At 39.1% G+C, this 14,581-nt stretch overlaps 1 protein-coding gene and 1 pseudogene across 1 annotated transcript in view; both read right to left on the bottom strand.

The window, feature by feature from the left end:
- Positions 1-8,537: 8,537 nt before the first annotated feature.
- LOC117287323 lies at positions 8,538-9,298 on the bottom strand (annotated as a pseudogene).
- A 3,564-nt stretch (positions 9,299-12,862) lies between these two features.
- Positions 12,863-14,581, bottom strand: part of Efcab3 (EF-hand calcium binding domain 3) — a 215,970-nt gene continuing 214,251 nt past the window's right edge. The window contains 1 exon segment of the mRNA XM_019209488.2: positions 12,863-13,301. Within this exon segment, the coding sequence (XP_019065033.1) occupies positions 12,975-13,301 (327 nt within the window). The 3' untranslated portion in view covers positions 12,863-12,974.

The following is a 14,581-nucleotide window of genomic DNA, read 5'->3' as shown; positions in this document are numbered from 1 at the left end:
GGAACCATTGAGCCAAATTCCCAGTCCTGTACAACTACTATTATAATCAAGTTTTATTTAATAAATTTTATTTAATTTTATCTCATTTCCCGCTTCAAGCCCTCTCCCCTCCCTGGGTACAGAAACTGTTTCCATTTTGTCCTTCTAGTTTCACTTTTTTCTTCTCCTTCCTTCCTCCCTCCCTCCCCCCTTGTTCCCCTTCCCATTTGAATACTTTCTTCCCATTTCCCAATATCCATTATCCATTATGTACTTACCCATTTATATATTTCCATTTTTATTTCCCATGCCAGGGAAACAATGTGATATTTAAACATGTGTCCAAATTATTTCACTTAACAGTATGGTCTCAAGGTCAATACATTTAGCTATAAGTGTCTGAAGCCCATCTTTATGGCAGAGTAGTATTCCATGGTATAAAAAAAAAAAACACACCCTTTCTTAATCCACTCATCTGTTGATGGGCATTTGAGCTGTTTCCAAGGTTTAGCTATTACAAACTGTACTGCTACAAATATGGATGTGCTTATATGGCTATGGTATGGTATTTTTAATTCTTTTGAGAAGATACCAAGAAGTATTATACTGAGTCAAATGGAACCTCTAGTTTAAGTTTCTTGAGAAATCTCCACACTGATTTCCACAGTGGTTGAACCAGTCTACACTCCCACCAACAGCAGAGAAGTGTTCCTTTTTCCCCACAGCCTCTCCAGAATTTGTTATTGGTTGATTTCTTGATGGCAGCCATGCTTTCTGGAGTGAGGTGGAATCTCAGTGTTGTTTTAATTTGCATTTCATGAATGACCGGTGATGTTGAACATTTTTTCATATATTTATTTGCTATTTCTAATTCTTCATCTAAGAAGTATCTTCTTATTTCAGATGCCCATTTTTGGATTGGGTCTTTCAATTTGGGGTGCCTGATTTTTTATATTTCTAGATAATAGCCCTTCATCTGAATAACTGTTAAAATTTTTTTTCCCACTCTGTGGATTGTCTTCATTCTGTTGGTGGTTTTTCTTGTTGTGCAAAAGTTTTTAAATAAGATTAGTTCCCAGTTGATTCTTTGTAGTATTTCCTGCACAGTCTGGGTTTTATTCATGAAGTCTTTGCCTAATCTAATGTCCTCAATGTTCTACCAGTCTCTCTTCCAGCAGGTTTAGCGTTTCTGTTCTGTATACTCTGAACTTTAATCCATTTTGATTTTAGGTTAGTGTGTGGTGAAAGATGTGGGTCTGCTTTCAATCTTCGACATGTGGAAAGCCAGTTTTCTGCACCATTTGTTAAAGATGCTATTTTTCTTCCAGTGAAGGTGTTTGGCTCCTTTGTCAAAGATAAGGCGATTAAGTATGTCTAGAGTTGCTTCTGCATCCTCTGATCTGTTCCATTGATCCTTGGGCCTGTTCTTTTGGCAGTACCATGCTGTTTTTATCATCACAGTTTTGTAAAGTATAATTTAAAGTCAGGGATTGTAATATCCCGTCTTGCCTTTGTTGCCCAAAATTGCCTTGCTATTCTAAGTCTCTTCTGGTTCTAAATGAATTTTAGGATTGTTTTTCCTAATTCTGTGAGATATGCTGTTGGGATTGCATTGAATCTGTATAATAATTTTGGAAGTATCGCCATTTTCATAATACTGGTTCTTCCTATCCAAGAATAAGGGATATTGTTCTACTGTGTGATATCCTCTTCAATCTTCTTTTTCAGAGTACTGTAGTTTTCAATGTAGAGGTCTTTTACTTCCTCTATTAGATGGATTCCTAGGTATTTCATTTTTTTGGTATGCTATTGTGAAAGGGATTGTTTCTCTAATTTCTCTTTCTGTGAGTTTGTTATTTGTGTACAGGAAGGCTATTGACTTTTGAGTATTGACTTTGTATCCAGCTATGCCATGGAAATTGATTATTAAATCTAAAAGTCTTTTGGTGGAGTTTTTCTATATAGAGTATCATGTCATCCACAAATAATGATGATTTAACTTCTTCCTTTCCGATTCTTATTTGTTTTATTTCTTTCTCTGGCTAGTGTTTCCAGAACTATATTGAATAAGAGTGGTGACAGTGGGCATTCTTGTTTTGTTCCTGATTTTAGAGTGAAAACTTTCAGTTTTTGTCCATTTAGTATGATGTTGGCTGTTGGTTTATCATAGATAGCTTTTATCAGATTGAGATAAAAGACCATCTATTCCAATTTTCTGTAGGGTTTTTTTCTGTTGTTGTTGTTTGTTTGTTTTTTGAGACAGGGTCTCAATATGTAATTGAAACTGACCTGGAACTCACTATGTAGCCCAGGCTGGTTTTGAACTCACAGTGATCCTCCTGCCTCAGCCTCCCAAGTGCTGGGATTACAGGCATGCACTACCACGCCCAGCTTGTAGGTTTTTTAAAAAAATCATGAATGGGTATTGGGCCTTGTTAAACTTTTTCTGCATCTACTGGAGGATAATATAGTTTTTATTCTTGGCTCTGTTAATATAGTACATTACATTTATTGATTTGCATATGTTGAACCATTACTGCATCCTTGGGATGAATTCATGTTAGTCATGGTATAAAACCTTCTTGATGATTTGCTGTATTCTGTTTGTCAGTATTTTATTGAGGATTTTTGCATCTATTTTCATTAGGGAGATTGGCCTGTAATTCTCCTTTTTGGTTGGATCCTTCTCTGATTTTGGAAACAGGGTAATGCTTGTTTCCAGGAATGAATTTGGGAGTTTACTTCCCTTTCAATTTCACTGAAGAGCTTGAGGAGTGAGTAGCAGCATTAGGTTTTCTCTGAATTTCTCGTAGAATTCAGCAGTGAATCCATCAGGGCCAGGGCTTTTCTTTGTTGGTAGTTTTAAAATTACATATATTGGCTGATATTGGTTTATTTAGAATTTCTGTATCTTTTGATTCAATTTTGGTAATTCTTATGAATCTAGGAATCTGTCCACTTCTTCTGTATTTTTCATCTTTAGAATACAGATTCTCAAAGTAGGTATTGATGACCTTCTGTATCTCTGCAGGACCTCTTGTGATTTCACCCTTTTCATTCCTAATGACAAGATTTGAGTCTTTTCTTTCCTTTTTTTTTTTTTTTTTTTTGATAAGGCTGGCTAAGGTTCTGTCAGTTTTGTTTAACCTTTCAAAGAACCAACTCTTCAATTCATTATTTTTATATTTTCTTAGTCTCCACTGCATTAATTTTGGCTCTGATTTTTATAATTTCCTCCCTTGTATGAGCTTTGGGCTTGACTTGCTTTTTTTCTAGAAGCTAAAGATCATTAGGTTGTTTATTTGAATCCGTTCTGTTTTCCTGGTATGAGAATTCACAGCTATAAGTTTCCCCCCCAAGACTGTTTTTATCATGTCTCATAAGTTCCAATATGTTGTACTGTCTTTACCATTTAATTGCAGAAATTGTCTGATTTCTTCTTTAATTTCATCAGGAGAGTGTTATTTATTTATTTATTTAAAAAAATTTTGTTTTGGTTTTTTGAGACAGGGTCTCATTATGTAGTTGAGACTGACCTGGAACTCACTATGTAGCCCAGTCTGATCTCGAACTCACAGTGATCCTCCTGCCTCAGCCTCCTGAGTGCTGGGATTACAGGCATGCACCACCATGCCTGGGTAGGAGAGTGTTATTTAATTTTCATGTGTTTATGAAGTTTTTATGGTTTCTTTTGCTATTGATTTCCATTTTTATTGTGCTATGGTCTAATAATATGCATGGGATAATATAAATTGTTTTGCATTTATGTAAGTGTGTTCTATGAGCTAGTATGTGGTCTGTTTTGGAGAACTTCCCCTGTTCAGCTGAGAAGAATGTGTATTCCAATGTTGTGGTGTAGAACACTCTGTAGACATCTACTGAATCCATTTACTCAAAAATTTGGTTCTGTTCTGATTTTTTTTTTTTTTTTTGGTCTAGTTGATTTGTGTATTTGCTGCAATGGGGTTTTGAGGTCCCCCATTACAATTCTATTAGTGTTTGTTAAATTTTTCATGTGTGTTAATATTTGTTTTATATAGTTGTGTACGCTGGTATTTGGTGCACATATATTTATGATTGTTATCTCTTCTTCTTGGATTGTTTCCTTAACAAGGATGTAGTGAACTTCTTTGTTTTTCTTGATCAGTCTTAGCTTGAAATCCAAGACAAATCTATTTGTCTGCAAATAGAACAGCTTCCCTGCTTTTTCTGGGTTCCTGTCATATGAAATATTGTTTTCCATCCCTTGACTTTCAATCTATAAATTTATTTTTTAATTAAAATGTTTCTTGTATGCAGTATATTGTTGGATCTTTCTTCTTGATCCATTCTGCCAGTCTGTTTTGAGTGGTGAATTAATACCATTAACATTGGTGGTTATAACTGATATGTATTATCTCTGTCATGTTATTTTCCTGCTGTTGGCTTCCTTCTGTTTTGTTTATTTCTTGCCTTGCCTGTTGGATTCATTTTGGGATTCATGGAGTTGTAATCCTTATTGTCCCTTTCTAGAACAGCCTTCAGAACATTTTGGAGTGCTGGTTTGAAGGTCATGAATTTCTTCAGGTCCTCTTTGTCATGGAGGTATCTTATTTCTTCATCGATTTTGAAGGATAGTTTTGAAGGATAGTTATCAATATGGGTTGGTCATTGTTTTCTTTTAGGACTTAAAATACCTCACTACAAGCTTTCCTTGACTTGAGAGTTTGTGTTGAGAAGTCTGCTGTGATTCTGATGGGTTTTCTTTTCTAGGTGATTTGTTTGTTTTCTCTAACAGCTTTTAATATTCTATCCTTGTGTTGAATTTCTGGAATCTTGACTGTTATATGCTCTGGGGAAGATTTTTATTGATCATGGCTAATTGGAATCCTATGTGACTCATTTATCTGTATGTAAAATTCTTTTTCCCTATTTGGGGAGTTCTTTGCCATTACTTCTGAGAACAGGTTTGTTTTTTTAATGTCATTTGCAATATCTCTTGCATTTTCATTAACTCCAGTCAATCATATGTTATTCTTCTTTGCATCATCTAGCAGCTGCTGGATAGATTTCTCATGGTCCCTTGCTATTTTTAAGAAATCTCTCTTTTCATGATCGCTAACCATAATCCTGTCTTCTATATCTGATATTCTGTCCTCACATTGGCTTATTCTGCTGCATATACTTTCTTTTTTTTTTCCCTTTAAGTTTATTGGTACATTCATAGCAAACACTACAGTTACATTTATCATTGGGATCTTGTATCTTGATATGATATATCTTGGTTCTTTTTTTCCCTCCATACCCCTGTCCTCCCTTCACCCCCTTCACCCTTCCCTATTTACAAAGACTTTGTTTCCATTTTTTCTTTTCCCTTATTTCCTTTCCCCTCCCCTTCCCACTTCCCTTTTAGCCATTTCACACTCCCAGTTATATCATTTGAACCTTATTTACACTTTTAATTTTTCATACCAGAGAAATTATTTGGTATTTACTAAAGTGTGTCCTGTTTATTTCACTTAAGAGTATAGTCTCAATGTGCTGCATATACTTTCAGTGGAGTTTTAATCTCCTGGATATCTGTTTGAATCTCTTTCATGGATTCCATTTCTTTTCTTTGCTGAGCATTCATGGTTCTCATCATGTTCCCAAGTTCCTCTTTTTTTGGTTTTTTGAGACAGGGTCTCGCTATGTCGTTGGGACTGACCTGGAACTCACTATGTAGCACAGGCTGGTCTTGAACTCACAGTGATCCTCCTGCCTCAGCCTCCCGAGTGCTGGGATTACAGGCGTGCACCACCACGCCTGGCCTATTTTTTTTAAAATCTGTATCTTTTTTCTGGTTACCATCTCTGTAATTATCTGGGAAATTCTTTCTGCTTTGAATTTTTCTATAGCCTCATTCATTTGCTTTATTACTTCTGCTGTTACTACTTCAGAGAGTCCAGGTGGGTGGCTTTCAGATTGTTCCATTTCATTGCCCCTGGGGTTTACCTTTGGTGAGTTGGAAGTCTGTGGGGATTGCATCTTATTTAAGTGTCTTCTCATTTTCTATTTTTTTTTAAAGCTTGATTCCTGAGTTGTAAATTGCTTATGGTGAGTAGCTTTATTTCCAGTAATCAGAACCCTTAGGAAATGACTACTTCTTAGAAGTGTCTTCCAGTTGTACCCAGCTTTTGTTTTTGTTTTTGTTTTTTTTTTGTATTGGGGATTGAACTTGGGCCCTTGTGCTTGCAAGTCAGGCAGCGGAACCACTGAGCCAAATTTCTGGGCCAAAGTCATGTCAAGGTTATTGTAGTGCAGTGTGCTAGTGTCTTAGTTACTGTTTTTTTTTTTTTTTTTTTTTTTTTTTTTTTGGTTGTTGTTGTTATTTTTGTTTTTTGGGGTTTTTTTTTGGTGTGGTATGGGGGATCGAACTTGGGCTCTTGTATTTGCAAGTCAGGCAGTGGAACCACCGAGCCAAATCCCTGGCCCTGGCTTTTGGGTTTTGAGTCTGTTGCAGAATCCTATCTCTTCAATTTATTGGGAACAAGAAGTTTCTGCCTATTTGGCCCAGGTGTCAGTTCTAGCCTTGGTATACCAGGAGGAACAACTGGTTAGCACAGTTATGTCACCTTGGCTAAAGTAGTACAATCAACAATAACAATAGCATTGAATACAGCCTAGAAAATGACACATTGTAGCCCTTAATATGGCATTTTTACCCTTAGGGGAGAAGATTTAAAAGGGGATAGGGGGTAAAAAACAGAAAAAGAAGAGAAAGAGATGAAAAGTAAGGTTGGAGGACAAACTTTAGGAAACTGGTGAGGAGGACAGGTGGAAAAGAAAAAGAAAAAACTAGAACAAAACAATAACAACCACAAAGAACTAGAAACTGTTCAAACATTCGAGAAAAAACTAAACAAAACAAAAAAACTAGAAAGGAGGGGAAAAAAAGAAAAAAAGATTTAAAAATCTAAAAAAATTCAATTCAAGGAGTGTCTCTGCTGTCACTCTCAGGCAATGTGGGTACATAGAGTCCAGAGCCAAATTGATGAATCCCAGCAAGCCAGTTGCAATTTCATGGTGGGGTAGTGAATAATCCCATCCAGCCTGCCCTTTTAGTTCCTCTGAAGTTCACTCCGGTTTCTGGCTATGAGCCTGGAGCCAGCTTCTTTGAGCCTACAACAGCCTATGTGTCTCCTGCCAACTTGAACTGTTCCCTGATTCCTGCTAATTTGAACTCAGCACCCACTCAGGCACTGGGAGCCACTAGATGGAGTCCACCTGCAGCTGTTCTGAATTCCTGGCTCAGTGGGCCCCTCTCCGAGATGGCTGCCACCCAGTTATCCTCTCCTGGGTGAGGGCTGAACCCGCCACTGAGGTCCAGTTTGTGCACTGTTCTTTTCCAGTGGTGCATTTCTCCGTGGAGGCTCTGGCGTCTTCAGTAGTCCCTGTGCCTACTGAAGGTTAGGTCCGTTCCCTCTCGGAGAGTCTGGGCTCTGGAAGAGAGCGCTGCTTGGCGCCTCCCTCCTCTTTGTTAAAGGCTCTCTTCATTTTCCCTGTACGCTGTAATTCTTGCCTCAGACCCTTCTGAGGAGCCCCTTCCCTCCATTTTCTGCTGCTCACGCTGCTGCAATATTCGTTCCAGTGTCAGGACACCAAATCTCGGAGAGTCTCTCTCTCTCTTTCTCTCTCTCTCTGCTGTTCACCACTCTGCCATCTTCCCAGAAGTCCTAAAACCAAGTTTTCTTTTTTTGGTACTGTGTACCTGGGTCCTTGCACTTGTGAGACAGGCAGCAGAACCACTGAGCTCAATCCCTGGTTCCTATAACCAAGTTTTATAACAACCCAGTTTCTTAAAGGGCCCTCTCCAGCCTCTTAACAGGGTTTTTGTTGTTGTTGTTTTTATTTTGGACACGGGATTGAACCCAGGGTGTTCACATTGAGCTACATCCCCATCACTTATTATTTTATTTAATTTATTCTTTTTTTTTTTTTGGTATGGGGGATTGAACTCAGGCTCTTTGGTGGCACCACTGAGTTAAACCCTCAGCCCTATTTTATTTATTTTAAAAAGACTTTTCAGGCCGGGCATGGTGGTGCACACCTGTAATCCCAGCTCTTAGGAGGCTGAGGCAGGAGGATTGCTGTGAGTTTGAGACCAGCTAAAAAAAAAAAAAAAAAAGAAAAAAGACTTTTCAAAGATTAATGACAAATTTAAAAAAAGACAAAGTTCACTTTCTTTAATGTACAAAAAATTACGTGTAGAACCAAAAGTAAACATGTTTGTATTACTGTTTAGGTCTTCATATTAATTTACTATTGAAATAATAGAAGGTGAAAATTTAGGGGTTGGGGAAGAGATAAAATAAAAAAATTTCTACTTATTCTTTTTTGTTTTTGTTTTGTTTTTTTTGAGGCAGAGTTTTGCTATGTAGCCCGGGCTCACTGCAATCCTCCTGCCTCAGTCTTCTGAGCGCTGGGTCACAGGCGTGTGCTACCATGCCCAGCTTCCTCTCATTTATTCTTCTACGCTGTTTATAGCTGTGCCCACTGAGAAGGCTTCTTTTCCTTCTCTCTCCTGCAGGAGTTCAGTTTTAAAATGAATGGAACCTATGCAACAGCTGTGGAAGTCTGAAAATGGGTCCACAGTCACACAGTTCAAACAGTGGTGCAGCTACCAGCTTGTAATTGTTTTTGGTACTGGGGGTTGAACTCAGGACCTGGCCTTTGAGATGAAAGTGGCAGCACCACTGAGCTAAATCCCCGGCCCCCTAGCTTGTAATTTTTAGAGACTGCAAACAAGGCTTTCTTTTGAAGCTAAACCAGAAACAACTTCTTGTGTTCCTTAGGCTTTGAACTGTGTGCGGGAATATATAGATTCTGAGGAGACGCAATTTGGTGTCTGCCAATTACCAGTGGAGTAGCTGATGACACAGTCTTGCAGGACTCCATCGTGGTGACCCAGTATCTCTGTCATCAAGCATTTTAGTCCTTCATCTTCATCTCCTGGGTTATGTTCACGACCAGGTGATTTGAAGAAAGTTACTCCCAACCGTAGCAGTGACATGAGGAGCTGAGGTGCACTTACTCTCCCTTTCTGCAGTCTTCTCTGTTCCTATTTTGTCAAATTCCTTCTCATGCACTGTAATCTGGTTGCAGGAGAGCTGTCCTTTTCCTAGAGAGGCTCTTTTGTACCAGAAGTGTCGGTAAGAGGCTACAGGTTGATGGTGTATTCTAGGTTGAACTGAACCGGTGGACTCCCTGGCTGAATAGGAGCAACTGGGGCATCCCACAGACCTTCTGGTGACCTCTGGCTCTGGCTGTGAGCAGAGAGCCACTTCTCCCATGTGGGCATGGTTGTTTGCATGCCACTCGGCAGCCATCACCTGTCATTAACAGGGTTTATTATTATCTTTTTTAAAATTTTGAGACAGAGTCTCGCTAAATTACCCAGGCTGGACTTGAACTCTCAGTCCTCCTGCTTCATGCTCCTAGAGTGCTAGTACAGCAGTCATGTGCAATTAATCCACAGCTTGTAACTTGTCTTTTAGCTTAATAATTGCAAATATTATTTTGTTGTTTGAAATATTCTTTTACAACATCATTGTAATAGTCTCTCTTTTTTTTTAGGTAGTGTGAATTGAATTCAGGACCTTGTGCTAGCCAGGCAGGTACAGTGCCACTGAGTTACGTTCCTGGCCCTCTGGTATTGTTTGATATAGCTGTATCATGATATCCTGAAGGTTTAAGCTACTTTAAGTTTCTTACCCTGGGGTGACTATGCCCCTGCAGTTCCATCTACTTGTCAGGCTGATGGCAGGAGGATGGTTGAGCCTGAGTTTGAGGCCAGACTGAGCACCAGAGTGAGAACATTTCCCTTAAAAAAATTTTAAGCTCAGTATAGTGGTACACACCTGTAATATCAACAGTCCGGGAAACTGAGGTGAGACTATTGCAAGTTGAAGTTCACCCTGGACAACTTCAAGAGACCCTGTCTGAAAATAAAATAAAAAAGGGGCTGGGAATAAGCCAGGTGTGGTAGTGAAGCCTATAATTCTGGCACTTGGGAGGCCGAAGCAGGGTGGCTATGTCTTTAAGGCTGGCATGGAGTAAGTACATAGTGAATTCAAGGCCAGCCTGGACAAGATAATGAGACCTTGTCTCAAAAAACATGATACACACCCTTGTAACTAAATAAATTTGTATAGTTATGTTTATTTCTTTCGAATTAATTTTTAGACGTGAAGTTCCTGAGTCAGTGCTTATAATTAGCTTCAGTACTAAGCTCCTTGAGGTCAGGGCATTTTATCTGTTTGTTCACTATTATATATCTAGGTCCTAGATCAGCACACAGTGTGCAACTCAGCAAATTGGTGAATGAATGAACAAGTACCTGTTCCTATATTGTATTCCATCAGAGGAGCCAATTTATGCTGTAATTTGCAGTGTGTGACATTATAATAATAGTAAGAATTGTCATAAGTTTTAATTTTCAAGGACAGATCTATTTAACAATATTTTGGGCTGGGCGTGGTGGTGCATGTCTATAATACTAGCATTTGGGAGGCTGAGGCAGGTGCATTGCCATGAGTTTGAGGCCATTCTGGACTACATTGTGAATTCAAGACAAGCCTGAACTACAGTGAACTACAAGCCTGTCTCAAAAAACAACCCCCCAAACCAAACCAAAACAAAGCAAAAAACAATATTTTGTCCTGTCATCCACTGGCCTAAGGAAATAAATATTCCAGCAATATATTTTGGCATCCAAATTTTATCTCCTGGATTTTTTTGTTATACTGACAGCCATTTTAAAAAGTCTCTTGTCAAACCTTTAATATTTTTTGTTTAAAAAATATGGTTACTTATCTATAAGGTTAGTTCTTTTCCCCAAAATCATAACTTTATAAAGAAGTGTGTGTGTGTGTGTGTGTGTGTGTGTGTGTACTGATTTGGATTTTGAAATGTAGTCTTGCTGTGTTGCTCAGGCTGGCATTAAACTCCTGGGCTCAAGCTATCCTGCTCACTATACAGTTCAGGCTGGCCTTGAACTCACTGTGTAGCCCAGGCTGGCCTTGAACTCATGGCAGTCCTTCTGCCTCAGCCGCCCAAGTGCTGGGATTGTAGGCGTGCATCAACATACCTGGCTCCTTTTCTTTTTTCTGGATCATGTTTTTCTGGAATAATGATTTAGAAGATTTGTTCTATATGGTAACTGGGATGGGCTTACCCACACACCTCTTGGATAATTCTTACAAATAATTGATGTCATTCCATACATTTTTTAGGTCAAAAGTAGTATAGGAAAGAACACATATTTTGCTTCCTGATAGTAGATCAGAAGGTTAATATAAGATTTAGTGTTGTAAAGTCCACAAATTGTTTCTCTGTGATTAACCTTCAAGAACCATAGAAAAATGTCCTATGAATTCCAAGGATGGGAACTAGAAAGAGTAAAAGTCATACACACTTTAACATTATTAAAATAGTAAAATTTATGTAATGTAAATTTTTCTGTAGTAAAAATTACAGTCCTCACACAAACTTGCCATATGTATGTGTGATAATTTAGATTCTTTAAACAACGACAACGAATTTAATGGACGAGATTAGCTATTTGTAAGATTGTTATGGAAGGAATTGGGAAGTGACACACAGAGAGGCAGCAGAATGGAAGTAAAATAACAAAAGTATACTCCATCAATGGGGATCGATCACACCTAATGGCAGTGCCCTGATCGATCCAGTACTGGGCTATAACTCCCCCTTTATAGGGTTTTACAGCCTTGATTGATCTCATTCAGGTGGTTATGTTACATTTCCACAGTTCACATTGCTGATATTAAAAACATGGTGGCCAGGCAGTTGAATTTCAGCCCGGATACAGCACTTCTTTGTTAGGGGAGGTTACCTTTAAAATTCATTTAGTTATCTATTCTTGCCAAGGGGAAGGGGGCACATTTGGTCAGCAAAGCTAACTGGTTCTTTTCATTTACAAAACTTTTTTTTGAGACAAGGTCTCACTGTGTAATTGAGACTGACCTGGAACTCACTATGTAGCCTAGGCTGGTCTCGAACTCACAGCGATCCTCCTGCCTCAGCCTCCCAAGTGCTGGAATTACAGGCGTGCTCCACCACACCCGGCTTTCATTTACAAAACTTTAAGGAGACTAGATGCCTCCTGTGCGGTTAATTCTGAACTGAACCAAGCAAAGGGCAGAAGTTATCTTACATTTCCTGGGTGTTTTTGCTATTAAAGTGTTCTCTATCAAGATAAATCCATGCAATAGGTGTGTAGGTATGTGGCTAAGGAGCCTCAGGAATACTTACACTTTTTTTTTGTACCCGGAATCGGACTCCAGTCCTTGTGCTTGCGAGGCAGGTGGCGGAACCACTGAGCTAAATCCTGGCCCAGGAATACTTAAATTTAATCAAGGTTTCTGGGGTGATATTATTCCCTGAAGTAGAAAGTCTATTTCATCTGCTGCCTCTGGCTTCTTTCACAAATATCTGTAAAACTGATTTCTATTAAAAAATGCAAAATAAAATTTATTTTGTCCCATTCCCCCTCAAGCCCCCTCCCCTCTCTATGTACAAAAGCTTTGTTTTCATTTTTTCCTCCTATTTTCACTTTTTCTTGTCCCTTCCTTCCTTTCACCCTCCCACCTCCCTTGTTCCCCTTCCCATTTGAACACTTCAAAAACTGTATTGCATTTACAGTCACCAGAACACTCAGATGTTTATTCCTTAGGACCTCAGAAGCCATGATTTTTTTCTTCTGGCTGAGATCTGGCAATTTTATGCCAGGTGGGGGCAGCAGAACACAGCTGGAACTAACAGCATAGTATCTATTTGTAAAGATATAGGAAAAAGGAAACCGTTTTATGAGTTAAGTTTTTTTACTGGTCACAATCCAAAAGATGTCAAAATTTCCAGCTGCTAAGAATGTATTAGAGAAAAGCAAGAAACCATAATTATGATAATTGTGAAAAAGTAGCTTTTGATGGGCTGTTTAGAAAGATGCAGAAATCTCATTGTCGAAACCCTTTGAAACTTTTTCGTTTTCTGTTTCTTTCTGTCTCTGAGTCGCATTCACTGATATCTGATGAGGAAGAGCATCCGGAGTGGGGGTAGGAATTTCTGTTCACATAGGCATCGTACAACCTTAAGTCCTTAGGAGAAAGTAATTCTTGGCAAACATTCCAGGACCATGTGTAAGTAGAAAAAGTGTCATAAAAGGACTCGTTTTTAGTGTCTATTCCGATCAAATCCCCTCGGATCTTCTGCCAGAGAGTAAGCATTCCTTTTTGATGTTCAAGGGCAGTTCCTAAATGATAGGCATCTGTAGCTTTCTTTACCTGCAGCAAGAGAACAGAAGTTTACCCGTTATTTGAATATGTGATGTTATGGCTTATGTTGTGGTGTCCTCCCCAAGCTTCATGCAGTCATAGTGGGGTTTTTCAGAGGTGGCTGGATCTAGAGTGTGATGCTGGGATTGATTCATAGTGCAATACTAGGACTAAGGGCACCAGGATTAAGGGTGTGAGTGCTGCCCACCCTAAGGGCAGGTAGCCTGGATAAGATATAAGGGACAGAGGTCCCTACTTTTTGCTTGCTTTTGCTATCTTCTGCCTGCTAGGAACTTTTTCTCTTCTTTGATGCTCCTGTGCCTTGCCATCCTGCCTTGGAGGCAGTCAAGTATGGACTAAAATCTCTATGAACTGTAAGCCAAATAAACCTTTCTTCCTTTAACTTTAGGTGTTGGGTATTTTGTCTCAGCAACAAGAAAAGTCACTAAGACAGTCATTATCAACCAATCCAACGAACGTTTAGTATTGTAAAAATGTATTATAATAAAAGATTTACTGCCATCCGTTCCCCTCAAAATACTCCCTCTTGTTTCCAATACACTTATGTCACTGTTCTTACCACTTTCTGAAGAAGTTCTGGAAGTCCTGTTTTGTGAGTGTCTTTAGTTGCACTGTTATGGCTACTTCACTGTCCTGAATCAAATCAAAGTGTTTACCTTTCAAGGTCATTTTGACTTTGGGGAAGATAAAGAAGTTACAAGATGCCAGATCTGGTAAATAAGGTACATGGGGAGATACTGCGGTGTTTTTAAAAGCCTGCCTTTCTGTTGGATGGCACTGGGCAGCATTCACTGTATTTTTGATTATACCTTGTAAAGACACTCATGAAAGAGGACTTTAGAACTGCTTCAGAAATTGGCAGGAACAATGGAAGTTATGTTCAAAATGAGGAGGAGCTCTTCTTATTTGAGTAGAAAAAACAAGATAGAAAGAAAGGTGTAAGCTGCCAAGGCCTGCAGGAAACCTTGACCACAGATGAGGCAGCCTGGGGATCTGGACACCTGAATCTTGCCAGAGCCATGTTCATCCCTGGCCAAGTCTTTGCCCATGGGTTCTGCATCCTGGTTGTGGGCGCTGGCCAACACTGAGCCTGCTCTGCATTTTGTTACCCTTTGGTATAGGGCATCAGAGCCATCAGACTGATGGACCTGATAATGGATGAGGCCAAAGCCTGAAAATTTAGCAGCTCCAGGGAGAAACAAGGGACTGGGCAATAGCATTAGCCCCAAGAAAATCCCACAGATATTGTAAATTGCAAAAGCAGTGTG

This window comes from Fukomys damarensis, unplaced genomic scaffold, assembly GCF_012274545.1.
Source record: "Fukomys damarensis isolate Sample0158 unplaced genomic scaffold, DMR_v1.0_HiC HiC_scaffold_23, whole genome shotgun sequence".
Classification (NCBI taxonomy): Eukaryota; Metazoa; Chordata; class Mammalia; order Rodentia; family Bathyergidae; genus Fukomys; species Fukomys damarensis.
This window is presented reverse-complemented; position numbering and strand designations above follow the sequence as displayed.